Genomic DNA, 27,916 nt, shown 5'->3' on the forward strand with positions numbered 1-27,916 from the left:
GTGTCCATCCTGCATCTTGCTGCCTCTGGGGCGATGCTACAGGGGGATGGTCAAGCCCTTCCTGGGATGTGGGTTCCTTTTGCCCCAGCCCTGGGCGCTGCCACCGGCACCGCGTGTGTCCCCAACCCATCGTGACATTTCTGCGGTGCTTCCAGTCACCAGCATAACCAACACATTGACTGTCCGGCTCGTGGACGGCCCGCATCGCTGCGCCGGGAGAGTGGAGGTCTTTCACAACCAGCAATGGGGGACGGTCTGCGATGACGGTTGGGACCTGAGTGATGCGGCAGTGGTCTGCCGGGAGCTGGGCTGTGGGACGGCCACCGCGGCCCCAACAGGGGCTTCTTTCGGGAGGGGGCTGGATCCCATCTGGCTGGACAGGGTCGCCTGCGTCGGGGGGGAGAACGCCCTCGTGGAGTGTCGGGCCAGGCCCTGGGGAATCAACAGCTGCACCCACGAAGAGGACGCCGGCGTGATCTGCTCAGGTGATGCTCATTCTTTCAGGGTCCTAAAAGCACAGCTTGGAGCTGCTCTCTCCACCCCCCCCCCAAAAAAAGCCTTTTCCTCTCCAATCTAACCCCAGCAGCTTTGCCTGCAGGATGGAGATTTCAAGGGCACGGGCGCTTGTCCCCTTGGCAGACAGCGTTGGTCCCCATCCCCACACCCCAGTAGCCCGTGGAGCTGCCCCGATCCAACTGCCCTTGGCACGGCTGAGCAGGGAAGGGGGGGAAAAAGGTCAATGACACCTGGTTTGGGATGCGGGCTGCACCGAGAGTCTGCTGGGTCCCAGTGAGGGTCTCAAAGGGGGAGGGGGGATTTATTTCTCCCCTTCCCCATCAGGGACTGAGTCTGGAAGCTGAACGTAAGTGCCTGGCGGTGCTTACAAAGCCCCAAGGGCCATGCCCGCCTGCACGTCTCTGCAGGCAGGGCTTAGGGCAGGATCTGTCCTCCCATCCCACCGTGGCTGGGCATCTGCCCTAGGTTTGCAACCCGGCTGCTGCCACCAGAAAGCCCCCTCCCTGGACATGCGGTCCTCTTGTCCTCAACGCTGCATCGCCTGCTTCTCTGCCTGCAGATGAGGTCAGGGCAGAGGTCCGTCTGGCAGGACCGAACCGCTGCGCCGGGAGGGTGGAGGTGCTCTACGCCGGGCAGTGGGGGACGGTCTGCGATGACGGCTGGGACCTGAACAACGCGGCAGTGGTGTGCAGGCAGGTGGGCTGCGGCAGAGCTGAGGCAGCCCCCGGTCGGGCTCGCTTCGGGCAGGGGACGGGGCGCATCTGGCTGGATGATGTGACCTGCACCGGCAGCGAGGATACCCTCGACCAGTGCCGAGCCCGTCCTTGGGGGCAAAGTAACTGCCACCACGGAGAAGATGCTGGCGTGGTGTGCTCAGGTAGGTCCCATCCTGTGACACAGGGCATCTGGAGGGACACACACACCCACAGAGGAGGGTCCATTCTGCATCTGGCTGCCTCTGGGATGACGCTAGTCCTGGGAAGGCATGTTTTTGGGGGAGAGGAGCTGGCAAAGGGTCGTAGCCTCTTTTTGGCTAGGCTTGCCCCCAACCCAGCAACAGGTTCCCACCCCATTCATAACCAACATCTCATTGAAACCTTCACACCCCTCCCCTCCCCACGGCACTAAGCGAGCCAAGCCCTGTCTCGAGGGGACCACCCGACCCCAAATTCCCAGCCTGGACTCCGTTGTCTGGTCCACATACTTGCATGGAGGAGACATCACCATTTTAGGATATGAAGGTGCAACTGAAGTCCATACCTACAGCCATGCTCCCCTGGAAGGGTTGGGGGGAGTCACATCCCTTGCTGGGGGGGACCGTAATGACTCTGTATTTGCACTCAGGCTTCTGGTTTGGGGATTTTTTTTTTTTTTGTGAGGTGATGGGTGCCCTGTTCTCCTTTCCTAACCGGATTTCTCCTGGCAGATGCCAACATCACAGAGGTGCAGGTCCGCTTGGCCAACGGCCCAAACCGCTGCGCTGGAAGAGTTGAGGTGTTTCACGAACACCAGTGGGGGACCATCTGTGATGACAGCTGGGATTTGAAGGATGCCAAGGTGGTCTGCCGGCAGCTGGGCTGCGGGACAGCCGTGTCAGTGCCGGACCAAGCTCATTTCGGGCACGGGTTGGACCCCATCTGGCTGGACAATGTGGAGTGCACTGGCACGGAGACCACCTTCTCCCAGTGCGGCTTTAGGAACTGGGGACTCCATAACTGCAACCACGATGAAGACGCGGGAGTCGTGTGCTCAGGTGGTCCCCGGGAAGGGGGGAATGCTCAGATACCCCAAAAAAGGGTTTTATCTGGGATTGGGAAGCTGGCAACACTGGTGGAACATCAGTTGGGAATGACCTTGCAAGGGAGCTGGGCGGGGTGGGGGGGAATGGTGCAGCAGGTACAGGAGACACATGGCATGCACGCCCATCCTTGCATGCGTGTGTGCCTTGCACGCCCCTCTCCCATCTGCCTGCGGGGCTGGAGGGGGCTGTCTCACCCCCTTTGCATCCTCTTGCAGGCACAAACCCCTTGCAGGTACGGGTGCAGGATGGCTCCGGTACCTGCGCAGGACGGGTGGAGGTGCTTTACAACGCTACCTGGCATGGGGTGTGCAGCACTGGCTGGAGCCTGCTGGAAGCCGAGGTGGTCTGCAGGCAGATGGGCTGCGGGCCAGCCCTGTCGGCGCCCGTCGGAGCCCAGCAAAGCCGGGGGGACGGCCATGCCTTGCTGGAGGGGCTGAGCTGCCGGGGGACTGAGTCGCTGCTCCTGGAGTGCCAGCAGAGAGAGACAGGGCTGGGGCCGTGCAGGCAGGGCTCGGCAGCTGGCGTGGTGTGCACAAAGCCGAAGGGTGAGCACCGGGATGCTCCGTGGTGTCTGTGCTGGGTGGGGAGAATAAGGTCCCAAGGAGAGAAGAAAGTGGAAAGGTGGCACATGTTCATCCCCGCAAGCTCTTGAGGGCCTTTCCTGGGGGATGCGCCTCATTTTCCATCACCCTTGGGAGCATCGGAGATGCTTTCCTGAGCCCAAAACACACTCACCCCTCCCATTTCTTCTTGGAGCCCAAATTTCCTTATTTCCCCCCACCCCAAACCCAGGACCAGCCCTTGTTTCTCAGATAGGTTGTGGTAGAGCTGGGACAACTTTGAAGGATGGAGGAGGGTCAGAAAAAGGCCTGTGTGAGATGTAGCACCCCAAATCCTAAGTGGGACAACGCACCAGAGAACTGATGGAGGTTGTAACAGCAGCAGGAACATGGAAGGTCGCTTTGACCCCTCCATCCCATCGTCCACACAGGGAAATGGGTCTTAATGTGAAGACTAATTAAGGAAAGCCCATCTCCACCACCCGCTGAGCTGCTGGGGGAGGTCAGGCTGTGTTCAGTGTTAGGTTTTCTTGCATGCTGTTACTGGTCTTGGCTGGAAATGGGATCCCAAGTCTGTTCTCCCAACCCCAGGTGCTTCACCATCCTGCTCGGTGCTGATAGCACTGCTGGCCCTGGTCATGCTGCTGAGCGGGGTCCTGCTGTGGCTCAACCTGAAGAGGAGGTGCATGGCAGCAGCCGAGGCTGGAGGTGACAGTCCCATCCCTATGTGTCCCCCTCAAACTCACGATCCTCACTCCGGCCACCCCAAAATCCAGGGGGACAGGGAGATGGGGATCAGCTCAGCATCTGCTAGAGCCTGGTGACAGCCCGGTGTCCCCTCCATCTCACAGCCCGTCAGCACCCCAGGGACCAGAGCACTTCGGCAACGTCCTTCCAGCCCATGGGGGCCATCTACCTCCCCACCAAGGCAGAAGCCTCCGAGGACCCTGACACTGAGACAACACAGCTCATGACAGAAGACACTGCCCCATGATGCCAGCCCCCCCCCCCCAAGCTCGTGCCCCGGGGGTCGCACTAGGCTCCCGCTGCCGCCCTTTTCCCTAATCTGCCTTCCTGAAGACTGCAAAGCAGCAGCTGATGGGCAGGACATCTCAAAAGCAGCCAGTACCAATGACTTATACCATGAGCCCTGAAATAGCCGACCAAGGTGGGGGGGCTGTTGCCCAGTGTGGTGATATTTAACCCACCTTCACACCCTCTGAGCAGCCCCTGTGGCTCAGGAGGAGCCCAACGAACCTGGCAGCCAGTGCAAGGCTGAGCTAAAGGAGCAGAGGAGCAGAAGGAGGGGTGCAAACGAATTAAAAGGGGGTCCCCAACCCTCTAGGTGTGATGGGCATGAGTGCTGGGGGGGTGGAACATGAGCTGCTTTTGTGCTCCTCTGCCACAGCTTCCCCCAGCCCTTGGATGGAGGCAAGTCCCCCCCTTTTCTTGACCATGCCAGGTGCCAGAGCTGCGAAGTGCATTACCCCACAACCCTGAATACTCAGGCGTCCTCCCTGGATGCGTTTTGGGATGGCCACAGAGCCCCATTTTCCTTGCCCTGTGCCCCCAGCCTGCCACCATCCCTTGGGGACCCAACCGTGGGGAACCTCCCTGCTGAGGTTCATGGGGGCACAAGACGTGCTCTTGCCTGGTAGCTCACGGTTCTCTGCTGGCAGCCCAGGCCCCAGCTGAGAGGGGAGCAGAGGGTCTGCAGGACAGCCAAGCAGCACAAAACCTGAAATAATTTCCTCCAGCAATGAGACCATCCCTTTCCTTGCCAACTACCAAGCTGTTGTTGGCCATAAGGCCATAATTTGGTTATCTTATCCATTGCTTGGTGACCACCATCGCTTGGTGATCACACAACGCGTGATCCCAGCACATGAAAAAAGCCTCAGTTCCAAGACAGGCATCTCTGGGAGCAGCCACCCTGAGGCTTGAACCACCAGAGATGGTCCTCTCCCCACATCTGAAATGCAGCAGATCAGGAAGGTAAACCTCCCTTTGGCCTCCAGGATCCCAAAGGCTGGAGATCCCACAGGGCAGGATGCCCATCAAAGGCTAGAACTTGTCCAACCACGAGAGCACACAGAGTCTAGCTACCACCCACCTAGTGCCACCTGAGATGCCCTCAATCACCCCAGACACTCACAGCGGGGCTGGCATATAGGACATCGGCACTATAAGAGATGTAGGCTCTCCTGGAAGAGGAGCTGAAGGCCAGCTGCGTACCCCAGATCATCTCTGATGGTCTCAGCAGTTGAATGCAACCCCAGATCTCCATCAATTGCTTGGACAGCCCCTGCCTGCCACCACAGGGACACGTGGACAAAGCAGATCCCAGGATGGGAACCTGCTGAGATGTGTCCACCACCAGCTGGGCTACAGAGGACATTCAGGGACAGGCTCAACCCCGAAATCAATCACAACCTCACAACCTGCAGCCAGGAACAGCCTTATGAAGAGGCCAGAGCTGCCCCAGCGCTGTCTCAAGGGCCGAAATGGAAGTTGGGAAGTTGTGGGGCAGGGGAGACCAACATGACCAGGAGGCCCACAACCATCCTTGCAGGGGGATCCACCAGCCCAAATCCCAAAGATGGCTTGCTGGCCCATCTTGCACACACCTGTGGGGTGCAGGCTCAGCAGTGCCAAGTGGGATACACCCCACACCTGCGATTTTGCAGGTCTCTCCTTACCACATCTGCTGGCAACACATGCCAGGTGACTTCCCACGCATGGCTGAAGGGCACTGGGAAAAGGTACTGGGTGGGAAAGAGGTAAGACCACCAAGGACTGTACCAGCACCAAAAGCCCGTGTCAAGACCCAGCTAGACACGGCCACAAGCTGGAGGAGGTGATGAGACAGAGCCATCATTAAATAACCATCCTGTAATTAGTGTGCAGAGCGCCAAGGAACGCACACAACCCACCCCCGCCCCCCCCCCATTCCCAGCGCTACAGGGACTGTACGAAAAGGGGGGACAGGGTGGGACCTGGGATATCCAGGAGTCCAAGGGCATCAGCGCAGGTGAGGACAGGGCTCCTGTCTCACCCTCGCGAGCAAAGGTCCATGTGCCACCCTCCGCCTGGCAGCCATCAGCCAAGGGGGCACAAATCCAGGCTCCAGCAGCAGCGCAGGGGTAGTTCTGGGAAGCGAGAGAGGAGGAAGAGGATGATGATGCAGGGAGCTGGTCATGTCTCGCTTGCCCATACCCCATCCAGGTTCCTGCCTGGAAAGTCCCAGGAGCGGTTGGAGAAGAACTTACAGCGCCAGGTGTAACTTGCTGAGGCTCCCAAAATGGACGGCAGCAGCATGTCCCCCCCTTTCTTCTGCTCCCTACCAGCCCCGCCAGCACCCTGGGGCAGAAAAAAAGGGGGTGATTAACTGGGTCATTAGCAGCAGCATGAGATATGGACGGGACACTTGAACCCAAAAAGGCTTCGGGGGAAAGGGAGGTGCCCGCTCCTCACTCTTCCCCGTGATCCTTTCCGCTACCCGTACCATTGTCGTATCTCCCTCCCCAAAAGACAGGCAAGTCTGTCCCCTATTGCAGGCAACAGTGTGCCCCAACTCCCTGGGAGCCCCCAGCCCAGGCTGAGCCATGCTCACTGGGATGACTGGGGAAGGTGATCTTGGGATTACTTAGAAGGGGTCTCAGCCCTCCTCCCCACACAAGGGCAAAGAAGAGGGCTCCTGCCTGCCCGCTGGTGGTGTGCCATGAGCCACGGCATGCCCACCAGGAGCTTGCAGCCATCCTGGCCCACAGGCTTGGGGAGGGTCCTGCTGGGATCCCTTGGAGGGAGGAGGAAAGCATGGCATGAGTCCAGGTTCGGCGAAGAGCTGGGGCTCAGGAGAAGTGCCGCAGCTTTTTGGGGGTCCACGCCGGCCCTCAGGCGCACGTACAGGGTCCCCCAGCCTGGGGCTCATCTGCTGTCAGTGGCGGCGTGCTTAGGGCCGCCGTGGCCTGACGACACCGTGGCTGCGCATGCCGCGCCGGGGCTCAGCCGTCGCGGTGAACGCGCTGGTGCTGCAGCAGGTTGGAGGGATGAGCGAAGCCCTTGTCGCAAACACTGCACTTGTAGGGGGTCTCACCCGTGTGCACCTTCTCGTGCACGGCCAGGTAGGCCAGGTCCTTGAAGAACTTGTGGCAGAAGCTGCACTTGTAGGGCCGCTCCTGGCTGTGCACGCGGTGGTGCTGGAGGAGCAAGGAGGGCCGGGCAAAGGCCTTCCCGCACACCTCGCACTTGTAAGGACGTTCCCCTGTGTGTGCCCGCTCGTGGATCACCAGGTACGACGACTGCTTGAAGGCCTTCCCGCAGGTTTTGCAAACGAAGGGACGCTCACCGGTGTGCACTCGCTCGTGGGAGGAGAGGGCGTTGGATTGCTTGAAGCCCTTGCCGCAGAGCGGGCAGACGAAGGGGCGGTCACCTGTGTGCACCCGCTCGTGCACCTTGAGGCTGTGCCCGTAGGTGAACTTCTTACCGCAGACCCCGCAGACGTGGGGTTTGTCGTCGCAGTGCTGGCGCTGGTGGAGGAGGAGGGCGTTGGAGGTGGGGAAGTCCTTCCCGCAGTCGGCGCACTTGAAAGGCTTCTCGGCGCAGTGGGTAAGCGCGTGACGCTGCAGCTCGTAGGGGGTCTTGAAGCTCTTGGCGCAGCGGGGGCAGCGGAAGGGACGCTCGCCGCTGTGGATGCGCCGGTGCTCTTGGAGGTTGGAGGAACGCTTGAAGCGCTTCCCGCAGAGCTCGCAGCGGAAGGGTCGTTCCTCTGTGTGGACCAGCCGGTGGCTTTTGAAGTCCGAGTGGCGCTTGAAGGAGGCCTGGCAGAGGTCACAGCGGAAGGGACGCTCCTCGTTGTGTACCACCTCGTGGCTGAAGAGCTCCCAGGCCCGCTTGAAGGCCTTCTCGCAGACGCCACACTGGAAGGGCTTCTCGTCCACGATCACCTCGCGGATCTCCAGCTCGCTGACGCCGCTCGCTCCCCGTTTTGGATGGGCTGGCAGCCCCACCGCTGCTGCCTCCTCCAGCTCACCCACCGTGCTCCCCAGCACCAGCTTGGCGGTGGAGTAGATGCCGCGCTCGTCAATCAGTTGCACAAAGTCCGGCTTGGGACGGGCATCGCCGGAAAGGGGCAGCTCGGGAGAGCAGGACCGAGACCCTCTCTCCTCCTCCTCTTCCTCGCTGCTCCGCGGCACCTCCTCCAGCCCGTTCTCCATTGTCCTCTGTCTGAAGTCACCTGTCCGGCCCCAGATCAACCGTAGCCTCTTCCCCCGGGAGGGTCCTGGCTCTTCGGCGCTCTCCCCCTGTCCCGGGGATGTGGGGGCCCGGCTTGTCTCGGGCTTCAGGCACAGCCGGTGCTTCCGCCGGCATGGCCGTAGCTCACCCGGCACCTGGTGGCACAGGGAAGCTCCCTCATCCTCATCAGTGTTCTGGCAGGGCCTGCCTGCACCCCGAGGGGCGAGAGAGCCCTGCCCATGGCAGCACCGTCCTGAGCGGCGTGGAGAAGCTTGCCCTAGCCGCTCTGGGGAGCCTTCTCCCGGCTCTTCTCTCGGCTGTGTCCCGGCTGTGTCCTCCTCCTGAGCCTCCTCCTGCTCTTCTTCACCTTCAGGCCCATCTCCTTCGGAAAGCGGGGAGAGCCTCTGGGAAAAGGGGGGCTCGCAGGCGGGGGGACCCAGCTGCCCTTCCATGGCAGCCCCTGCAAAAATGAGAAAGGAGAGAGCGTGAGAAGAGCAACAGGCTGGAGCAAGATGGTAAAAGAGGCATGAAGATGAAGACGTGGGTGGCAGCAGCACAGAGGGAGGTCAGAGAGAGATACAGAGACATAGGAAAGGAGGGAGACTAGGGAGGAAGAGAAGGAGGCATAAAGACAGACACTACAGAGAGTTTGTAAAACCTGGTGTCACCAATCCCTTTCCCCTTCGGGGGATCAAGGTGACGGGCAGACCTAGCACCAGAGAAACGGCCCTGATCAGCACTTAAAAGCCTTTTTACCCATAAGCCTGTTACTAGCACCCATAAGCAGCTGCTATTCATAGCAGGGAGCGATTCACTTCCTCACAGGGCCTGCTCATAGTTACCTGGTCGGAGCAACAGCTGAGGGACCAACCTCAACTGTGTCCGCAACCATCAAGGACCATACTGGCTGGCCGGCAGCTTCCAGGCAGGGGTTTGAAAAGCTCCTCGGAGGGTGCTTGGTCTCCCCGGGTGCCTATCTGACCCCTCGTCTGGGACAAGGAGCTGTCAGCCCTGCCTTGTGCACAGGCAGTGGATGCACAGAGGGATCCAGCCCCCAGCTCCTGGGGATTCAATACCACAACTCAGCTCCAGAGCATATCGGGGTGGTTTTTCAGATCACCTTCTCAACAAATGCTCCTCTCTTAGGCCAGCGTTTTTCCAAGCTCCATCAAAGCCCACTGATACCACTGGAGCCCGTTCAGCGGTTGCACAGCTCGACAAGAGACATCGGGCTCTGATATCCACCGTGGGGATCCCCTGGGCTGGATTTGCTGTCCCCATTTGGGACACCACACATGGATTGGTTTAGCCAAGGGACGGGAAGAAGCACAATCTGTCTCTCAAAACCCTGCGTGAAATCACACCCCATGAGAGCCTGATGCACAGACAAGAGCAACCAACTAAAACAAGGAGGTCTTCGTCACAAACAGCTAAATTCAGGTGGTTCGGTCTTGCCTTCCATGTCCACAGACATCCCGGTGAGAGGCAGCGGGGTGGAGGGGACATCAGGAGCAGCAGATGCTTTAAGGGCCTCCAAGCACCATGTTGCACAGAGGAGAGCGCTCCCACTGACACGACACCAACACGGTGAGGAAGCTGCCACAAAGCCAGACGTAAAACCGCCCTAAAGGTGCCCAAGAAGGGACTCCCGTGCATGTGAGCAGGGAAATGGCTGCCAGAAAAAAAAAGACAGAAGAGAGGAAAGGTACAGCCTGGGAAGGCAGCATGCCAAAGCCTCCCAAAGACTGGTAAGTGCTGGAGATCTGCTGGTGCGGTCAGACCCCCAAGAACTGATAAACTCTGGGCACAAAGACCCCGCCTGTCCTGGTTTCGGCTGGGATAGAGTGAATTTTCTTCCTAGTAGCTGGTATAGTGCTATGTTTTGGGTTCAGTATGAGAAGAATGTTGATAACACTGATGTTTTCAGTTGTTGCCAAGGAGCGTTTAGACTGAGTCAAGGATTTTTCAGCTTCTCATGCCCAGCCAGCAAGAAGGCTGGAGGGGCACAAGAAGTTGGGAGGGGACACAGCCAGGACAGCTGAGCCAAACTGGCCAAAGGGATATTCCATACCATGGGACGTCATGTCCAGTATATAAACTGGGGGGAGTTGGCCTGGTGGGGAGGATTGCTGCTTGGGAACTAACTGGGCATTGGTCAGCAAGTGCTGAGCAATTGCATTGTGCATCACTTGTTTTGTATATTCCAAACCTTTTAGTATTATTATTGTCATTTTAGTATTGTTACTACTATCATTGTTAGTTTCTTCCTTTCTGTTCTATTAAACTCTTCTTAACCCACAAGTATGACTTTTTTTCCCCCTGATTCTCTCCCCCATCCCACTGGGTGGGCGGGAAGTGAGCGAGCGGCTGTGTGGTGCTTAGTTGCTGGCTGGGGTTAAACCACGACACCGCTGAGTCTGCCTGAGGCCACTGGCCCACGCTGGCATCTGCAATGTGGGGTGTAATTTGGTAAAACTCGGTGGCTGCTATGAACACATGGGAGCCCACAGGATTACGGACAGCTGGTGACGTGATGGGGTCCTTCCAAGGGATTTTCCAAACCCCCCCAGCACCCCGTTATCAGTGGGAGCCCGCCATAGCTGGGGATGCAGCTTCAACCAGGCAACTGCAAGGGAAGGCAAGGGGGTGAGCTATGAGTGAACGAGCTAAACACTATTTATAACCACTTTGAGCCCATTAAAGCATAACGAGTAAAACGTGCTCCAAGAAACCCTGCTCCTCACCCGCACCTCCCAGCCCTGGCCAGGTCTCAAGGTGCAGAGAAGAGAATTCACGGCCAAAGCGAGAGGGTTTCCAGGCGCGATTTGGTCTCGCTGGCACAGAGCAAGTAACATCAGCCCAAAGGGTAATAATGCAGGAGCACTGGGATGGGACATCCTGATAAAGCAAAGCTGAGGAATCCCTCATCGAAAAGGGAGGAGATGAAGGTGACGGTCGAATATATTAGAAACAGAAAAGGGTGAAGGGGACGGCAGGTTGAATAAATGAGAAGGCCAGAAGTAGAGAAAGCCAATAAAAACGCCAAACCAGCAGAAATCCTTATTTAGATGAACGGAGATGACCACTTTTTGTCCCCTGCTGAGGCAGGCACTCATGAGACGCTCCCGTTGTTGTTTAAACAGCCTAGCCCTGAGTATTTACCGCATGAGTAACGCTGGAAGCAGAGATGAAGGCTCACAGTTACCCTCTCCTGGGTCACGCTCACCTTTCTGGGGTGGATTTAGACCATTTCTTGGCCAGGACTCTCACCCGGAGGCTGTGGAGCCCTTCCCTTTGAGTTGAGACATCAGGGTGACACTGGGTGGGGGGGATCAGAAAGCTCTCCCCAAGCAGAGGGGAGAACGAAACCTGCCATCTCAGGTCCCCCTGCTCTCAAATGCAGGTGTTAAAAAAGGGATCACCTGCGTGGGCCGAAAAGGACAGCACAGAGTGGGCTGGGCGCGGGACATGGACACAGAGGGGGAGACTCGCACGAGCAGGTGGTTGTATTGGGTTTGCATGGCAAGGTTATGGTAGCGGGGGGGCTACAGGGGTGGCTTCTGTGAGACGCTGCTAGAAGCTTCCCGACACAGCCAATGCCAGCTGGCTCTGAGACGGACCCACTGCTGGCCAAGGCCAAGGCCATCAGTGACGGTGATAGTGCCTCTGGGATAACAAATTTAAGAAGAAAAAAAAAGTTGCTGCACAACAGAGGCTGCAGCTGGAGAGAGGAGTGAGAACATGTAAGAGAAACAATCCTGCAGACACCAAGGTCAGTGAAGAAGGAGGGGAGGAGATGTTCCAGGCGCCAGAGTAGAGATTCCCCTGCAGCCCGTGGGGAAGACTATGGTGAGGCAGGCTGTCCCCCTGCAGCCCATGGAGGTCCACGGTGGAGCAGATCTCCACCTGCAGCCTGTGGAGGACCCCAAGCCGGAGCAGGGGGATGCCTGAAGGAGGCTGTGACCCCATGAGAAGCCCTCACTGGAGCAGGCTCCTGGCAGGACCTGCGGCGCTGTGGAGAGAGGAGCCCATGCTGGAGCAGGCTCGCTGGCAGGACTTGTGACCCCGTGGGGGACCCACGCTGGAGCAGTGTGCTCCTGAAGGACTGCAGCCCATGGAAGGGACCCACGCTGGAGAAGTTCATGGAGAACTGTCTCCCGTGGGAGGGACCCTGCACTGGAGTAGGGGAAGAGTGAGGAGTCCTCCCCCTGAGGAGGAAGGAGCAGCAGAGACAACGTGTGATGAACTGACCGTAACCCCCATTCCCTGTCCCCCTGCACCGCTCTGGGGGAGGGTAGGTAGAGAATTCGGGAGTAAAGCTGTGCCCAGGAAGAAGGGAGGGGTGGGGGAAAGGTGTTTTAAGATTTGTTTTATTTCTCATTACCCTACTCTGGTCTGATTGGCAATAAATTAAGTTAATTTTCCCCAAGTCAAGTCTGTTTTTCCCATGATGGTAATTGCTGAGTGATCTCTCCCTGTCCTTATCTTGACCCATGAGCCTGTTGTTACATTTTTCTCTCCCCTGTCCAGTTGAGGAGGAGGAGTGATAGAGCAGCTGCGTGGTGCTTAGTTGCTGGCTGGGGTTAAACCATGATGGTGGTGAAGAGCCCCATGCCCGGCCTTTCATTGGAAACATGCTTCCCCCAGCTCTGAAAAAGCCAGATATTAGGGCTGTCTCTGCTGCCATCCAGACATCCAGCACATCCTGGCTGACTTGCCACTATGAATTCAGGCAGGATGATAAATTCAGTGTTTTCTGGCACCATGGGACAACTATGGCAAAGTCACTGAGAGGTTTTAGGGTTTCCCTAGTTGCTGCAGCGCTGGGTACAGCTATGTGGGAGCCCCTTGAGGCCCACCACAGTAGGGGGATGTTAATTGGGAGAGAAACGGAACAAGATGCTGGACTTACTGGGGGTCAGGAAGGATCCACCACCGCTGGCTGGTTTAAACTGAGGGGTTTCGGAGGAGTCTGCCCTTGGGGAAGGGATTAAAGTGTACAGGCAGCACCTGTGGACCTCATGAGCCAGAAGAACAGCAAGGGGCAAAGTGAGAAAAGCACAAGGGTGGCAAGGTGACGTACTTGGAGGAAAAATCAGCAAGCATCTGCCAGAGTGAAGCTTCTATGTGCCAAAGCAGAGAAGATTTGGTGGGTTCAGCCCAAGACAAGCAACCACAAGGGTCCCAAAAAAGCTTACGTGCTCCTAAAACACAGCAGGAGAGGTATTCCCTGGGCAGGCAGCGCCGCGGCTGAGCCAAACCCAGGTGAAAACAGCTTTGGCGAAGACAGGGTGACGGCGAGTTGCCATTTTGGAGAGAGTCATGGGACTGATCGGGGTGACCAGTCCTACCCACGGAGCAAGAGCTGGGGGTATCAAGCGTAGCCACGAAGGAATTGCTGCCCCCCAGGCTCTAAACAAGAGCAAGAAAATACGTTGGGAAGGGAAAAAGAATAATTTCAGTGGAAGGAAGGATGGGGCCTGTGTGGGAGCAAAGAGGCAGAGATGGAGGAATTCACAGCAGAGAAAAAGGCTCCAACCGCAGCTGCGTAGGAGCTGCCAGGCCAAAAATACACGATTTTTTTCACCCCCCCCATAGCGTCAGTGACACCCCCTTGCTTGCCCAGAATCCCCAGTGTCCGTGGGATGGCCAGGAACTCCCCCGCCGCCCAGCCCCTCACCCTTTTCCACTCCCCAGAATACCCCAGATACTCCCAGCACAGCCCAGTTTTCCCCCAGTATCAACAAGGATCCTCCCTGCATATCCTGATATCCCCCCACCCCCAAGAACACCACAAGCCCTCCCAGTATGTCCCAGTCTACCCTGGTATCACCCAGTCACTCCCATCACATCCCCCTCCCAAAACCCATTACAACCAGAACCCCCCCAGTATGCCCTGGTCCCTCCCCAGTATCAAACAGACCTTCTCATCTCATTGCCTTCCTGCCCCCCATTACAAGCACACCCTCCCAGCATGTCCCAGTCCCTCCCAGTATCAACCAGACCCTCTCATCTCACTGCCCTCCCCTACCCCATTACAACCACACCCTTCCAGCACGCTCCAGTTCCCCCCAATATCAGACCCTCTCATTTCACTGCCTTCCCCCGCCCCACTGCAACCTGACCACACCAGCATGCCCCAGTCCCCTCCAGTATCAGACCCCCTCATCTCTCTGTGCTCCAACATCATTATAACCACACCCTCCCAGCATGCTCCAGTCCCCCCCAGTATCAACCAGATCCTCTCATCTCACTGCCCTCCTCTCTGCTATTTCAACCACACTCTCCCAGTATGCCCCAGTCCCTAGCCAGTATCAACCAGACCCTCATCTCACTGCCCTCCCTCCCCCCATTACAAGCACACCCTCCCAGCACGCCCCAGTCCCTCCAGTATCAACCAGACCCCCTCACCTCTCTGCCCTTCCCCCTGCAATTACAACCAGACTCCCCCAGTACGCCCCAGTCCCTCCCCAGTATCAACCAGACCCCCATCTCACTGCCCTCCCTCCCCCATTACAAGCACACCCTCCCAGCATGCCTCAGTCCCTCCAGTATCAACCAGACCCCCTCATCTCACTGCCCTTCCCCCTGCAATCACAACCAGACTCCCCCAGTACGCCCCAGTCCCTCCCCAGTATCAACCAGACCCCCATCTCACTGCCCTCCCTCCCCCATTACAAGCACACCCTCCCAGCACGTCCCAGCCCCCCCCCCCAGTATCAACCAGACCCTCTCATCTCACCGCCCTCCCCCTCACCATTGCAAACAGACCTCCCCAGTATGCCCCAGTCCCCTCCCAGTATCAACACGGGCCCTCGAATCTCATCCCCTCCCCCACCCCATTACAACCACCCTCCCCCCAGCACGCCCCACTCCCCCCCAGTATCCACCAAACCCTCCCCGCTATCACCGCGGACCCCTCACCATTCCCCAACGCCCCCCCCGCTCCACCCGGTACCACCAACCTCCCCCCCCCCCCCAACCCCCTCAAGGCCTCCCCGTCCCACCGGGAACCACCGTGGGCCCCCGGCCCAGTATCGCGGTGGATCCTCCCAACCCACCCACCACCCCGTGGGGGATGTCACAGCTTGGGACGACACGGGGAGGCCCGTTCCACCCGCTCCCGTCCCCCGGTAAACCGCAGCCCCTCACCGGACTCACCGGGCCCCCACCGGTACCGCAGCCCAACGCCTCCCCTCAGAGCCGCTTCCGGCCGCGCTCGCGCGCTGCGCCGCAACGCTACTTCCGGGGGCGGGGCGAAGGGGGAGTAGTGGAGGAGGGCGCATGCGCGAAGCGCGACGGGGAGAGGAGGGGCGCGGCGGTAAGGCTGCGCATGCGCGTGGCGGGGAGGGGGGAGAGCGGCGCGAAGGGGAGGGGTGTGCGCATGCGCGGGGCTGGGGCGGGAGTGGGCGGGGCTGCGTGTGTGGGTATGGGGACACGCGTGTGCAATGCGGGGCCATGGCTGGAGCACGTGTGGGTATGGGGACACGCGTGTGCAATGCGGGGACGTGCCTGGAGCACGTGTGTGTGGATAGGGAGACACGTGTGCAATGCGAGGACATGGCTGGAGCACGTGTGTGTGTATGGGGACACGCGTGTGCAATGCGGGGACATGCCTGGAGCATGTGTGTGGGTATGGGGACACGCATGTGCAATGCGGGGACGTGCCTGGAGCACGTGTGTGTGGATAGGGAGACACGTGTGCAATGCGAGGACATGGCTGGAGCATGTGTGTGTGTATGGGGACACGCGTGTGCAATGTGGGGACATGCCTGGAACACGTGTGTGCATGGGAACACGTGTGTGCAATGCAGGGACATGCCTGGAGCATGTGTGTGGGTATGGGGACACGCATGTGCAATGCGGGGACGTGCCTGGAGCACGTGTGTGTGGATAGGGAGACACGTGTGCAATGCGGGGACGTGCCTGGAGCACGTGTGTGTGTATGGGGACACGCGTGTGCAATGTGGGGACGTGCCTGGAACACGTGTGTGCATGGGAACACGTGTGTGCAGTGCGGGGACGTGCCTGGAACACGTGTGTGCATGGGAACACGTGTGTGCAGTGCGGGGACGTGCCTGGAGCACGTGTGTGTGCATTGGGACACACATGTGTAATGCGGGGACATGCCTGGAGCATGTGTGTGCATGGGGACACTTGTGTGCAATGAGGGGTCATGCCTGGAGCATGTATGTGTGCATGGGGACACATGTGTGCAATGCAGGGACATGGCTGGAGCACATGTGTGTGCATGGGGAAGCGTGTGTGCGATGCGGGAAGGTGCCTGGAGCACGTGTGTGTGGATAGGGAGATGTGTGTGCAATGAGGGGTCATGCCTGGAGCACGTGTGTGTGCATTGGGACATGTGTGCAATGTGGGGACATGCCCGGAGCATGTGTGTGCATGGGGACACATGTGTGCAATGCGGGAAGGTGCCTGGAGCACATGTGTGTGGATAGGGAGACACATGTGCAATGAGGGGACATGCCTGGAGCAGATGTGTGTGCATGGGGACTTGTGTGTGCAATGCAGTGACATGCCTGAAGTACACGTGTGTGCATGGGGACACCTGTGTAATTAGGGGACATGCCTGGAGCACGTGTGTGTGGATAGGGAGACGCGTGTGCAATGCGGCAACTTGCCTGGAGCACGTGTGTGTGCATGGGGACATGCGTGTATAATGCAGGGACGTGCCTGGAGCATGTGCGTGTGCGTGGGGACACACATCTGCAATGGAGGGACATGTTTGGAGCAGGTGTGTGTGCATGGGGACTGGCATGTGTAGTGTGGGGACATGCCTGGAGCACGTGTGTGTGCATGGGGACAGGTGTGTGCAATGGAGGGAGGTGCCTGGAGCATGTGTGTGTGTATGGGGACATGGGTGTGCAATGAGGGTACATGCCTGGAGCATGTGTGTTTGCATGGGTACACACATGTGCAATGCATGGTACACGTGTGCAATGCATGGAGGTGCTTAGAGCATGTGTGTGTGGATAGGGAGATGCGTGTGCAATGCGGTGATTTGCCTGGAGCACATGTGTGTGCATCGGGACAAGCATGTTGCGGGACATGCCTGGAGCATGTGTGAGTGCATGGGGACAGGCGTGTGCAATGCGGTGATGTGGCTGGAGCTTGTGTGTGTGCATGGGGACACGCGTGTGCAATGCGGGAAGGTGCCTGGAGCGTGTGTGTGTGCATGAGGACACGTGTGCAATGCGGGGACATGCCTGGAGCACATGTGTGTGAATGGAAACACCCATGTGCAATGAGGGGACATGCCTGGAGCATGTGTGTGTGGGGACACGTCTGTGCAATGAGGGGACATGCCTGCAGCACGTGTGTGTGTGGGGACATGCGTGTGCAATGTGGGGACATGCTTGGAGCACATGTGTGCATGGGGACACATGTGTGCAATTCAGCAACATGCCTGGAGCACATGTGTGTGCCTGGTGACTCCCGTGTGCTATTCAGGGTGGTGCCTGGACCATTTGTGTGTACATGGGGACAGGCGTGTGAAGTGCAGGGACGTGCCTGGAGCATTTGTGTGTGCATGGGGACATGTGTGTGCAATGCGATGACAGGCCTGCAGCACATGTGTGTGCATGGGGACAGGCGTGTGCAATGCAGTGACATACCGGGAGCATGTGTGTGGGCATGGGGACATGCATATGCAATGCAGGGAGGTGTTTGGAGCACATGTGTGTGCATGGGGACACACATGTGCAATGCGGTGATGTACCTGGAGCATGTGTGTGTGCATGGGGACACGCGTGTGCAATGCAGGTACATGTCTGGAGGATGTGTGTATGCATGGGGACACATGTGCAATGCGATGACGTGCCTGGAGCATGTGTTTGAGCATCAGGACACGGGTGTGCAGTGAGGGGACATGCCTGGAGCACGTGTGTGTGCATGTGGATATGTGTGTGCAATGAAGAGAGGTGCATGGAGCATGTTTGTGTGCACGGGGACACACTTGTGCAACATGGTGACCTGCCTGGGGCACAAGCATGTGCATAGGGACACACGTGTGCAGTATGGTGATGTGCCTGGAACGTGTGTGTGTGCATGGGAACATGCATGTGCAATACAGGGACATGCCTGGAGCACGTGTGTGGGCATGGCGACACGTGTGCACAATGCAGGGACATGCCTGGAGCACGTGTGTGTGCATGTAGGGATATGGGTGTGCATGGCAGGGACACATGTAGATCACATGCATGTGTATGGGGACACACATGTGCAATGCAGGGACACACCATGGAGCACACATGTGTGCATGTGGAGGTGTGTGCAATGTGGGGACATGCCTGGAGCACGTGTGTGTGTGCATGTAGGGACACGTGCATTGCAGGGACACACCTGGAGCACGTGTGTGTGTATGTGGCGATGTGTATGTGCATGGCAGGGACACGCCTGGAGCACGTGTGTGCAGAAAGAGATGCCCCCACAGAGCAAGGTCAAGCCCCTCACCTTGCAACCCAGTTGTAGGTGCTGGTCAGGGCACACCAGACTGCTCCCTTGCTGCTCCCGTCCTCGGCGCAGGAGGAGTAGGATCTCTCCTGGTAGATGAAGGGGAGAACACATGGACCGGGATCAGATCCTGGGTATGAAACAGAGAGAGAGATGAAGTAGAATCATAGGATCATGGAATAGTTTGGGTTGGAAGGGACCTTTCACGGTCATCTAGACCACCTACCCTTGCAGTGAGCAGGAACATCTTCAACAAGATCGGGTTGCTCAGAGCCCCGTCCAACCTGACCTGGAATGTTTCTAGGGATGGGGCATCTACCACCTCTCTGGGAAACCTGTTCCAGTGTTTCACCACCCTCATCGTAAAAGGGAAATGCATAACCCTGCTGCATCCAGCCTTGGGACCCAAAGGGTTCATGTTGTTGGGTCGCCACCCTGCTAACCAAAGTGGTCCTTTGGGATTCGCTATGGGGAAGCTCTGAGATGTTCCTCCCACCCAACCCTATGTCCACGTGCCAAAGCCACACGATACAAGAGGACTCAAGATAACCCAATAACACAGACAACCACCATCAGCCTTTAGGCAAACATTTTCAAAGAGCTCAGATACTTGCCCTTGGTTTCAAAGGGCTCTGAGTGATTCGAAGAACCCACGGATGATGCAGCTCTTTGACTCGAGTTTGCCAAGAGGCAAAGCAAACAAGGAAATGCAAACTGCACCAAGCAGGGAAATAAAAGAAACGCAGGAGCTGGTTGAAAAGCCACACCATATTTCAAAAAAGAAAATCAAAGTAGAAAAAAAAAAAACAAAGCAAGGTTGCAAATAACCACGGTTGGAGGAAGTGAAGGAGGTCCTTGGAGGTGCTCTGTGCCATCAACCCAGATGAGCAATGTCTTCACGTCTCCCCGGGTTGCTTGGACCTTCTTGTGCTGCAACGCAATCTGCTGCCTCCTTGGGATCCCGGGAAGGACTCGGTTTGGGGCAACTGGTGGAGGTTGAGGCACGATGCCGTGGTGACACGGTCCTCTTTGAGACACATCCCAATGAAGGACCATCATGCCAACCAGCCTCGAGGGCTGCACCTTTTAGGCACCTCAAAGTTGCCACATTCCTTTTATGTTCAATGGGGAAGGACAGGAATCACATTCCCAAGGGACCTGATGCTCCTCATAATCCCATCTAGATGTCTTGCTTCTCACCATCATCTATGAGCACCACCAGGTGCCTCCAGAGAAGACCCAGAGCTTGACTGATCCCAAGACAAACCACCTTTGGCCATCTCTATCTTTGACTAAGCATTCCATGCCTACGCAGTGTCTAACCAGTGCATCCCATCCGGGTGAGATCTGAAAAAACACCGTTCCAAAACGGATACTGATATTTTTGCTGCTTTATTTATTTATTTCTAATTTCCCACCCAACTGGGGCCAATGTCCTGTTGGAGATGCAGCAGCAGGGGAATTGCCCGGGCTCCTGGAAAGCGTGATGTGTTTGATTTCTGTTCCACTTTAGCACAAATGGGTTTTCTTTAATGAGACTTCACTCCTCTGTTCCTACTTTAATTAATTTTAAAGTGATAACTTTAAGTAATTAACTAATTGTAATTCATTCTAAATTGCTGTGGATTCCGGTTTGGGTAAGTTTGGGGTTTCTTTCTAAAACCTTAGTGCTGAAGAAATTAATTTATTCTATTCATACCTCATTGCTGTGTTTTAAAAGGCCAGCATGCATTCACTCATTCTTAGCTTTTAAATATTGTTTACTTGCTATTAATTCTGGCATGACAAGTTTGATTTGGAATTGTTGCATGTTAATATTTTTAATACTTGACAATCTTTATAATTACAGGCTCTTCCTTAAAGTTTAACTTAAATGCTCTGGCTGCAGTTTAAAATCCTTTCTTTTCTTTTTTTTTTTCTTTTTTTTTTCCTTTTTCCTTTTTTTTTTCTTTTTCTTTTTTCCCCAGTAGCATGGATGGGTTTTTTTTTAATAAGAAACCTTAAAAGTATCTAAAACGTAATATATTCATTTTGAGGTTTCTCTATATCCTAACTAACCAAACACTGCTTATAATGTTTTAATGCCTTTTAAATACAATGAAATATGTATTTCTAAAGTACAGATGATGCCATTTTTTAACTACCAATTCATCCACACCAAGGTGTTTACAAACATATTTGTTATCTAATTTTTAATAATTATTTAGGCTAGTATACTTACTTTTTGGAGGTAGGCAAGCCTGCAGTTATTTATTAACTGTTGATTATAAAACACCAGATAGATTTCTTTTAGGTCTCTTCTGAAAAATGTAGACACCTGCTCGGATTGCAAAGAAAAAAAAAATATTTGGTAATACTTTGAGGTTTTCCCTGTAGTTTTTAGGTTTGCTTAGCTTATTTCTTAACTTGAAGCAGGGAAGGTGATGGGTTAATTTAATTTCCCACTTCCAGTGTTAACTTCCTAGCCGGGGGCGGGTGGGTTAACATTCCTCTTTGAAGTGTTTAAACATTTCTTAATCCCATTTTCTCTCCTGTTTGCTTTGAAAACAAAGCAGGATCCAAAGGGAGATTGCTGCTTTAGTTGGTCGCCTTAAAAAACCAACTGTCCTATGCACCCAAAGCCAATATTTACTTCTCAAACACTACGCATACCCCATGGACTTATTTTTTGGTCTACTTTTATCAGCACATCGTGTTACATAAAATTTTCAAAAGAGCAGGCCTTCTGCAAGAAAGCGGAATACTTCCTGCATTCCTGAGGGAACATTTAGAAAATACTTTTAATTTCGCAGATGACTGCATGGCTGCCTTATTTACAAGAAGCATTGGTTGCTTCTAATTAGCAGGATTAAACATCCCTGTCCTTGGATCTACAGCAGACCATATAGTGCCTCACTGGAGGAAGAACTTCTCCTCTTCCTCTCCCTGTAGTGCAACCTTGAAGGTTTTTAATGAAAAAGAAGATCTGCCCCATCCCTTATTGCTGTAGCAGCATCTCTGTCTTTCCTAGAAGGGCTTTTTTTTTTAATGACCCATTTTCATAATCAATTTTTTAATGGATTTGTTAAATTTACTGGGGTTTACTGGGAAATTTACTGGGAAAGGATCTTCAGTTCAGGGAAATCGTTTAATAGTGTATTTTGAGTAAAAGGGAGAGGGTTAGGTGGGAATTCAAAGCGGCATGGGAGAAAAGTGGGGTTCTTGGAGTTCAGGTCAGAGGACACAGGACACCAGCTTCCCACCCCACCCTGCTCCCAAAAGGACCTCCACTGGTGTACTCCCTGCATCCCAGCCCACCCACCCTGCCTCGGGAAAGGGATGCCCACTGGACTTTGGATCTTGTTAATCATTGCTCCAGAATGGTGGCACAAGGGCAGAAAACTTTTCCCTCCCCTTTTTATTCTCCCTCCAGTTCCTGGCACCTCCAAGGACCTGTAGCACCTGGAGCAGAGCAAAGCTGGGTTTTGGGTACCAGACAGGGAAGTTCTACCTCCTCTCCCTCTGGCTGGCCAAAGATCCTGCAACGATGGCTGCTTGACAACCCTCTAAGCTCTGAGGGCAGGTAAACACGTGGGGCAGCAAGGGGAGATGGGAGGTTGGTCCATCAGCAGGAACTTAGCCCTAGAGCTCCTTAAATGCCCTACGAGCCAGCTGTCCCCCATCCACACAATTTGCTGTTGAGGTACGGTCCCCATGAGGAAGGACCAGCGAGTATCCAGGTGGGTTATCCCATAATACACATCCCATATCCCCAGTATCCCCTGATGTTGGGGATATGGGATGGCTGGGCTCCTGTTTGGGACCCGCTACGGGGGGGAAGAGGTTTCTTGGCTTGGAGTCAGCACCTTTACCCTGTCTCTCTCCCTACCAATCATAGTGGCACATAGCTGCGGCATCTCATCCCCATCCCCACCCAGGTGCGATGCCGGTCCAGTATGTGACGTATGAAGGCATTAAGTTCCCCCCTGCCTACAACTCCGAGCACAGCTTGAGTTTCGCCCACAATGAGTTCCTGGTGCGTGACGATGACATCTTCAACGTCACCTACCCCAAGTCAGGTACGAGGGGTGCACAGAGGGGCTGGCCAAGGGTGGAGAGGGGCAGGAGAGGGGTGAGGGCTTTGGAAACATCTTCAGGTGTTGGTCTTGTGAATATTCTCTTGTGGTGGGGAACAGGAATGTTTTTGGGGGGTTTTACCACAGTGGTTGTGCAAGGGCAGGGCAGCACCATCTCTTGGAAGGGCACAGACTCTGTGCTGAGGGTGCTGCTGACCATGGAGCTATGGCACAGTGAGGTCCTTCCATCCCCACCCCCCAGGCAAGGTCCCCTTCCCTGCATCTCTGCTTTCCCTGGCAGGCACCGTGTGGATGACTGAGATCCTGAGCCTTATTCGCAGCCGTGGCTGCCCCAGCTGGAGCCGAGCTGTCCTCAATTCTGACCGCATGCCCTGGTTCTCAACCCGTCTGGGTCTGGAGTCAGCCCTCAGCTACCCCCCACCTCGCCTGCTGACCTGCCACCTCCCCAGGCACATCTTCCCCAAGTCCTTCTCCCATTCCAGTGCCAAGGTGGGACGGGCACCCATGCAGAGCTTCAGGGGGGACAGGGGAGCGGGGAAGACCATTGCCCGGGATCTGGGGAACCTTGGAGTGAAGGGGCATTGGGCAAGGACTTTGGCATTGGCCTAGGAGAGTGGCGAGTGTCCTCCATGCCCTCCAGATGGAAATATGCAGAGCCCCATCTCACGTCCTGCCCCTCTTGGATGCTTTAGAGAGTCACAATGGCTCTAGGGGACTTGTGTGTTCATGGAGACCCCTGCCCAAGGTCTGCATGACGGAGTCTAGCCCAGGGTTGGTCCTTGTGTGGCAGACCCCTCCGTTTTCAGATCTACCCCAGTGCCAGTGCCTGCAACTCCCCTTCCCCTACCGGGAGTATATCACTCCTGTACGCACTGTACCCCAGGTTATTTACACCGTACGGAATCCTCGAGATGTTGTCGTCTCCTACTACTACTTCTCCAAGATGTGCAACAGCTATGAGGATCCCACATCCTTTGAGCAGTTCCTGAGGGACTTTCTGAATGGAGAGTGTGAGTGTGGTTTCAGGCTTACTCAGGGCACAGGGTTGGGCGGGTGGTGTCTTCCATCGCCTCTGGCTCAAGGGTCTTTTGTTACTGTCCACTGATGATGGCTGTGAAGCCAGGCTTCCCACAGGAGAGAGGTCAATGGCTCAGGAGGAAAGCAAAGCACTTCTGGAGAGACACACAGGTCCACAAAGCCCTGTTGTGCTTTGAAGCAGATGGAAACTAGACTTCCCTGCCTTTTCCTGCAGAGTTCAGATGTCTTCAGGAAGTCTTGGCCAAGAAACCCTATAAAGCCCTGGCAGGACCTTACCCATGAGCCTTGCATACCTCTAGCCTCAGCCTCTTCCCATCGTGGACATGGCTGGAGAAGAACCCATTGCTCAGCTGTAATTGCAGCTGAACCTCCCAGTCCCACCTGCTCCCTGGAAACCATTGCTCTGTCCTGCATCGTGGCTACCCTGCTCCCAACCTTGTGTGAACCCTCCTCGGCCTTGCACATCCCCTGCCCTGCCTTACTGCCTTTTGCCTCCCGTCAGTGCCCCATGGCTCCTGGTTCGAACACGTCCGAGGCTGGATGGAGATGAAGGATGCAGAGAATTTTTTCTTCATCACCTATGAAGAGCTAAAGCAGGTAGACACCTAGGCAGACCCTCCAGCTCCAAACATGCTGGTGTCACAAGCCACTTGGTAACAGGTTCTGTCTGTTCCTCCAGGACCTGCACAGCAGCGTGAGACGTCTCTGCCAGTTCCTGGGCCAGGATTTGGATGATGATGCTGTCTCCTCAGTGGTGCAAAATGCCTCCTTCACGGCCATGCAGGAGAACCCAATGTGCAGCTCCATCCTGCTTCCTGCAGACATCATGGACCAGACGAAGGGCCAGTTCCTGAGGAAGGGTGAGCACAGAGGAGCCCCATCACAACACCTCGGCGAGAGCCTCCTGTCAGGTGTCCTCCCCCATGAGGGCAGCCAGAGCGAGGGTGTCTTGGAGAGCTGTATCACAGTCCGTTTGGGTCTGAAGAACAGGGTCTATATAATCATAGAATCATAGGAGAGAATCATAGAATGGTTTGGGTTGGAAGGGACCTTTAGAAGTCAGCTAGTCCCCTGAGCAGGGACATCTTCAACTAGATCAGGTTGCTTAGAGCCCTGTCCAACCTGACTTTGAATGTTCCCAGGGATGGGGATGGTCTCTCATTTTGGACAACCCCCTTGGGGTGGTAGCTGGACCCAAGAGCTGAGCCTCTTGTGCCTACAGAGCAGAGAGGGAACTGTGTGCTATGGTGGACTCTGAGCCACAAACGCTTCTTCCTCAGGCATCTGCGGGGACTGGGAGAACCACTTCACAGTGGCGCAGAGCGAGACCTTCGACAGGATCTACCAGGACAGGATGCAAGGCCTGAACGTGACCTTTCCTTGGGACAGGCATTGGGATTTGTCCCTATCTGAAGCCAGCTAAGCACTGGGTATAAACCAGCCACCAACCACGGGGGGTAACTGGCTGCTGTTGGACAGAGGGCGTTGTATTCAGGGCTGCAAATGGTACTGAACCTCAGCATGCACACCATTCATTTGCACCCTTTCCCCTTGGGAGAGCTTTTTCTCCTGGGTTGCGCCTGTCCTCTCTGTCCGATCCGTTGACCCTTTTTCCCCTGAGGCAGGCTCTAGGGTCTCCCAGGGTAGGACCCACCTTCCTGCCCTGCAACACATTCCTCTTCTGCAGGCAGAGGACAGTAGCACACAGATAAAACATGTCCTGCCTGTCACATCCACTGGCCAGGGCATCTTGATTGGGAGCTGCAGTCAGCTGAAATGTTCTCTTGGAGCTGCTTATCAAACAGGAGAGCAGCAGGGTAAACCCTTTGCGTGGGGTGGGTTGAACAGCAGGATGGCAAAATATCCCCTCCACTTTCCAAGCCAAGAATGGGAACTCTTCAAATCATAGAATCATAGAATCATAGAATGGTTTGGGATGGAAGGGACCTTAAAGATCATCTAGTTCCAACTGCCTTGCCATGGGCAGGGACACCTTCTACTAGACGAGGTTGCTCAAAGCCCCATCCAACCTGGCCTGGAATGTTTCCAGGGATGGGGCATCTACCACCTCTCTGGGCAACCCGTTCCAGTGCCTCATGACCCTCACAGTAAAGAACTTCCTTACATCTAATCTAAATCTACCCTCTTTCAGTTTAAAGCCATTACCCCTTGCCCTATCACTACATGCCCTTGTAAAAAGTCCCTCTCCAGCTTTCTTGCAGGCCCCTTTTAGGTACTGGAAGGCTGCTATAAGGTATCCCCAGAGCCTTCTCTTCTCCAGGCTGAACAACCCCAACTCTCTCAGCCTTTTCTCACAGGAGAGGTGCTCCAGCCCTCTGATCCTCTTTGTGGCCCTCCTCTGAACTCGCTGCAACAGGTCCATGTCCTTATGTTGGGGGCCCCAGAGCTGGATGCTGTACTCCAGGTGGAGTCTCACAAGAGTGGAGTAGAGGGGCAGAATCACCTCCCTTGACCTGCTGGCCATGCTTCTTTTGATGCAGCCCAGGATATGGTTGGCTTTCTGGGCTGCAAACGTACATTGCCAGATCATGTTGAGCTTCTCGTCAACCAACACTCCCAAGTCCTTCTCTGCAGGGCTGCTTTCAATCCACTCATCACCCAGCATAGGACATGTCCAAGACGGACATGCATGGTCAGCTTTAGGGCCAGGGGTGCTGTACAAGAGTTTAGGAAAGGGTGTGCAGGCAAGACAGCGTTGCCATTGTACTTCTCTTGATCCAGCCTGATAGAGCCTAAACCTAAACCAGGTGATGGGTTTCAGTGAAGCAAGGCCACTTGTGCAAGACGCAGTGGGATTTAGAAGCATAGCCTTGTCCTTGTGCTGAAAGAGGTGTAGTGCAGGATGGGATCTCCCTGGGGACCACAGCCAAAAGCATCCCAGATAATCAGCCTTCTACAAGATTTAGATGATTATGCCCCCAGAGAGACTTTGTGGAATCAAAGAAGGGGATGGACCTTTGTGGATCTTGGCCAAGAGACGGCTCTGTGGTTTGTGCTCCACTGAGCTCGCGGGGAAGACCAGCTCCTTCAGCTGCTGAAGTACTGCTTGTAATTACTGACAGCCTTACTTCGTGATAGAGGCAGCCAGAGACACCGGGTGATGGCTCCAGGCTTGGCAAGACACTGTCCAGAGAGGGGAGGTTGTCCCAGGGACAGTGAGTAGTGCCATGGTTGGCACGTCTGCGTTGAGGTCTTGAGCAATGTCCCAGCCAGAAGATGACCTGAGTTAGAGAAAGCGTTCTAGCCCTGTTGGCAGTGAAGGCCAGGCCAACTTTATTGCACACCCACTCATGGCCAACACATTGTGCCCAAGGACCACCAGGTCACGAGTTGAGAAATAAAGAGAAAGAGTTTGTGACACAGCATTGGAAGGTGCCCCCCCAAACCACAGTCAAAATTGTTTCCTCTTATATAAAGTACAGTCAAATGACCCCATTCATGTGTTATGCTCTGGATGTCTGGGTCCCTTGTTGAAATGTTTGCCTTCAAGCTATATGTGGCTCATTCTATACACAGCACAACATTTCTGTCCATGCCATCCCCCTAAAAGTTGAGGTTTGTGTCAATGCCTCAGCAAGACTTTGTAAGAGCCAATACCATGGAGCCTTGGCGCAACAGCCCCCTCTGCCCCAATCCTAAGTATGGGGAGGGGAAAAAGCCAACGTAAAAGGAGAGTGGGATGTGGGAATGGACATGGAGAGCTGTCAGGTCCCCAAGGACCCTGGCATAGCACTTTTTGACAAAGGGCTGGGCCATGTTCAATGTCTTGCAGAGGCCAAATACTACTTTGAACTATGTGTATCAACTAAATCATCAGTAATTATAAGAGGAACCCTGAATGTCTACTGATTGGATGTAGGTGCTGACACTGCAGACACCCAGGAAAGGGCTCATTTGTCTAAATATAGGCAGTCTTCCACTACATAAAATTTCTAGTCTCTGTTTATTCTTGTGCCATATTTATAACCTGATGAAGATGTCTTGGACACTACAGGGTGACTCCAGCATCAGTCAGTGCACATATCCCACCTACCTTGCCTTTAGAGACATCACGGTATCACATAGAGGCCAGGTGGGACGTGCTATGGTGCATGCAAAGGTGTTCTATCAAAGATGAGACCACTAAAGGGTTTTGCTAGCTTTGGGAAACAATGTGCCTTGTACATCCAGTTACTCAAACTCCTTTTCAGCAGGAG

General features: G+C 55.4%; 3 protein-coding genes across 5 annotated transcripts in view; 2 read left to right on the forward strand and 1 right to left on the reverse strand.

Annotated features, from left to right (window-relative positions):
- LOC128135765 (deleted in malignant brain tumors 1 protein-like) overlaps positions 1-4,214 on the forward strand; it is a 47,618-nt gene extending 43,404 nt beyond the window's left edge. The window contains exons 35-40 of the mRNA XM_052774827.1: positions 156-485; positions 1,076-1,393; positions 1,943-2,269; positions 2,533-2,862; positions 3,469-3,585; positions 3,729-4,214. Of these exons, the coding sequence (XP_052630787.1) occupies positions 156-485; positions 1,076-1,393; positions 1,943-2,269; positions 2,533-2,862; positions 3,469-3,585; positions 3,729-3,871 (1,565 nt within the window). The 3' untranslated portion in view covers positions 3,872-4,214. The remainder of the gene's footprint in view (positions 1-155; positions 486-1,075; positions 1,394-1,942; positions 2,270-2,532; positions 2,863-3,468; positions 3,586-3,728) is intronic.
- Positions 4,215-5,410: 1,196 nt separating this feature from the next.
- On the reverse strand, positions 5,411-21,935 carry LOC128135766 (zinc finger and SCAN domain-containing protein 2-like). Its single transcript, XM_052774829.1, has 4 exons — positions 21,887-21,935; positions 18,586-18,715; positions 15,274-15,506; positions 5,411-8,572 (listed from the first exon to the last, which is right to left on the reverse strand). Exons 1-4 carry the CDS (start codon positions 21,933-21,935, stop codon positions 6,882-6,884), a joined length of 2,103 nt encoding a protein of 700 aa, XP_052630789.1. The 3' UTR covers positions 5,411-6,881.
- On the forward strand, positions 18,788-27,666 carry LOC128135787 (sulfotransferase 2B1-like). Of its 3 annotated transcripts, none has more exons than XM_052774860.1 (8): positions 18,788-19,925; positions 21,998-22,147; positions 22,463-22,643; positions 22,942-23,150; positions 23,545-23,671; positions 24,202-24,296; positions 24,379-24,559; positions 24,980-27,666. In XM_052774860.1, the coding sequence occupies exons 3-8, from the start codon at positions 22,508-22,510 to the stop codon at positions 25,120-25,122; spliced, it is 891 nt and encodes a 296-aa protein (XP_052630820.1). In that variant the 5' UTR covers positions 18,788-19,925; positions 21,998-22,147; positions 22,463-22,507; the 3' UTR covers positions 25,123-27,666. The 3 variants fall into 3 exon arrangements, with proteins under 3 accessions (XP_052630820.1, XP_052630821.1, XP_052630819.1); XM_052774861.1 differs by lacking the exon at positions 18,788-19,925 and adding an exon at positions 19,940-20,222; XM_052774859.1 differs by lacking the exon at positions 18,788-19,925 and having other exon boundaries at positions 21,733-22,147.
- Positions 27,667-27,916: the final 250 nt, after the last annotated feature.

Source organism: Harpia harpyja, chromosome 24 (genome assembly GCF_026419915.1).
Source record: "Harpia harpyja isolate bHarHar1 chromosome 24, bHarHar1 primary haplotype, whole genome shotgun sequence".
Taxonomy (NCBI): Eukaryota; Metazoa; Chordata; class Aves; order Accipitriformes; family Accipitridae; genus Harpia; species Harpia harpyja.